Here is a 2266-nt window from a genome sequence, read left to right as displayed (position 1 = left end):
TGTAGTAGTAGTAGTAGAGCCAATACCTAGTGGTGTATTAATGATTATTATATCATACCTATTATTAGTAGTACTACTACCCATTGGTATGGTATTATACTCCACATTAGGAGTATAGTTCATCATGTTCTTGTTGTTGTTGTGTATTAGAGATGATGGTGGATAGAATGCTAATAAGTATGCATGTAGGAATAATCTAGGACACCATTGTATATCCTCATTATATTGTCTATTACTTATATTATATCTATCATCATTAATACTAGTAATACTATTGCTGTTAGTATTATTACCTATAATCAGATACAATAGGATGACCAATATGATACATATGTAATCTTATTTGATGTGTTCTACCAGTAGGTATCTCTACTTCAAGTAAAGATACCTTTTCTTGTGCTATAGAGTATCTAGAGTCCAATAATACACTTACAACTAGTAATAATAACAACAACAACAATCTTATTATTACTTATTCTTCTTAACATTAACAGTATATCGTTTAATAAGTTTCCATTTTGTAATAGCATTCTTTCCTCCATGAGTAACAACATAACTTCTTAAAGATGATTGTTGTTGTTGTTGAGTTATATTGCTACTATTATTATTAATAATAGTAGAGTAGGATGATGATGATGATGATATTGGAATATGTTTACTTCTACTATTACTACTAGAAGAATAAGTCTGAATATTAGTATCAATGATACCACTATCCTCATCCATATGACCATGTACCAAACATATGTATCTTATAACCACGATTATGACCATAATAATAATAACAACAACAGTTATTACTTTTTAAGTATAGCCCTTTTCTTGAACTGATGTCGTAATTGATAGTATGCTGCATAGGTATGTGCTACCATAATAATACCACTTGTAAATATATCTAATCTATGAATAAAACCACATTGTACTCTCTTATCAGAATTAATATTCCCAATATTTAAATACTTCTTAACATAATCAATCTAATAATAATAAGGAGTAGAAGTGTTATCATTTACTATATTACTTACAGCACTGCATGATTTAGTTCTAGTAGTATCCACAGCAATAGTAGTAGTAGCAGCTTGATTATTATTATTATTATGATCATCATCACTAGTACAAGAGTATCCAGGAGGTTTATATAATATACTTATACATGGTAAAGTATCCCTATCATGAACGATAATGACAACAACAACAACAACAACATGGTGATGATGATAGTGATGATGATGTTATTGTTGTTCATATTATTATTATTACGTTCTAAGATGTAGTGGTATATTGGTAATAGGTGTTGGATTATTCCCTTTATTATCATATGTAGTAGTTATATTGTATAGCGATACCTCATGCTCTATATCACATGTAATAAGGCGGCTGTTGTTGTTGTTATGTAATAGATCACCAATAGGCCTCCCCAATGGATATCTTATTCTATTATTATTATTATCATACCATCCATCCTTATTCAACAACACCTTATTCCTATTCTTTTTACTTATCAATGCATTACTATTCCTTCTTACCCTAACTGGTGTTGGTATCATTATCCTACCAACAGTGGTACCATTAGATAATGATGAAGAGGAGGAAGAGGAAGACAATGGCATGATGAATACTGATGAATACTACTACTAAGACAATCCAGTCAATGTTATGATGATGATGATGATAAGTTGATGAACTTAATTCAACATAAGATGTTAGGAAAAGATATATTCAATAATAGTGAAGACACTACTTCTCCTACTACTACTCATTACCATAATCGACTATTGCTACTACTACTATTATGATCAGTTCACCATCACATTAGGTCTCGTACAATTCCTACTCCACTTCTTCTTCTTCTTGTTGTTGTTCATCACACCATACAATAGGATAAGTCTGAGTCATCTTCCATCCCATCCATACTAACAATAATACCAATACCATACATTATTATTATTAATTATTATTATTACCTCCCCAACATATGATAACAAACTTAAGACCATCCCAAGTACGTTGACCTTGCCTTAATGACCATTCCTTATCAGTAAATGGTATTAATTCCTTCATCCTATCAACTGTATTATTAGGACGATAATCACTACCATCAGGCCCTTCATACCTATAATACTACTACTACTACTCCTGACTGTTGTTGTTGTTATTATTACCATCTTCCAATATGTAGTGTACCTCTGGCCTGTTGTCTTCTCCAATCAATTGATGGTTTCCTATACTTTTGTGATGGTATAAAACGTTGTTCTATATTATCCTT

General features: G+C 30.9%; 1 protein-coding gene across 1 annotated transcript; it reads right to left on the bottom strand.

The window, feature by feature from the left end:
- Window positions 1-293: 293 nt before the first annotated feature.
- Pmar_PMAR027277 (Ribosomal large subunit pseudouridine synthase A, putative) lies at window positions 294-1913 on the bottom strand (the record flags this gene model as incomplete). Its single annotated transcript, XM_002783759.1, has 4 exons — window positions 294-393; window positions 600-751; window positions 802-900; window positions 1835-1913. Coding segments are annotated over 4 exons (430 nt in total), but the record flags the coding sequence as incomplete, so codon positions are not given.
- Window positions 1914-2266: the final 353 nt, after the last annotated feature.

The sequence above is a fragment of the Perkinsus marinus genome (assembly GCF_000006405.1).
Source record: "Perkinsus marinus ATCC 50983 genomic scaffold scf_1104296936200, whole genome shotgun sequence".
NCBI lineage: Eukaryota > Perkinsozoa > Perkinsida > Perkinsidae > Perkinsus > Perkinsus marinus.
This window is presented reverse-complemented; position numbering and strand designations above follow the sequence as displayed.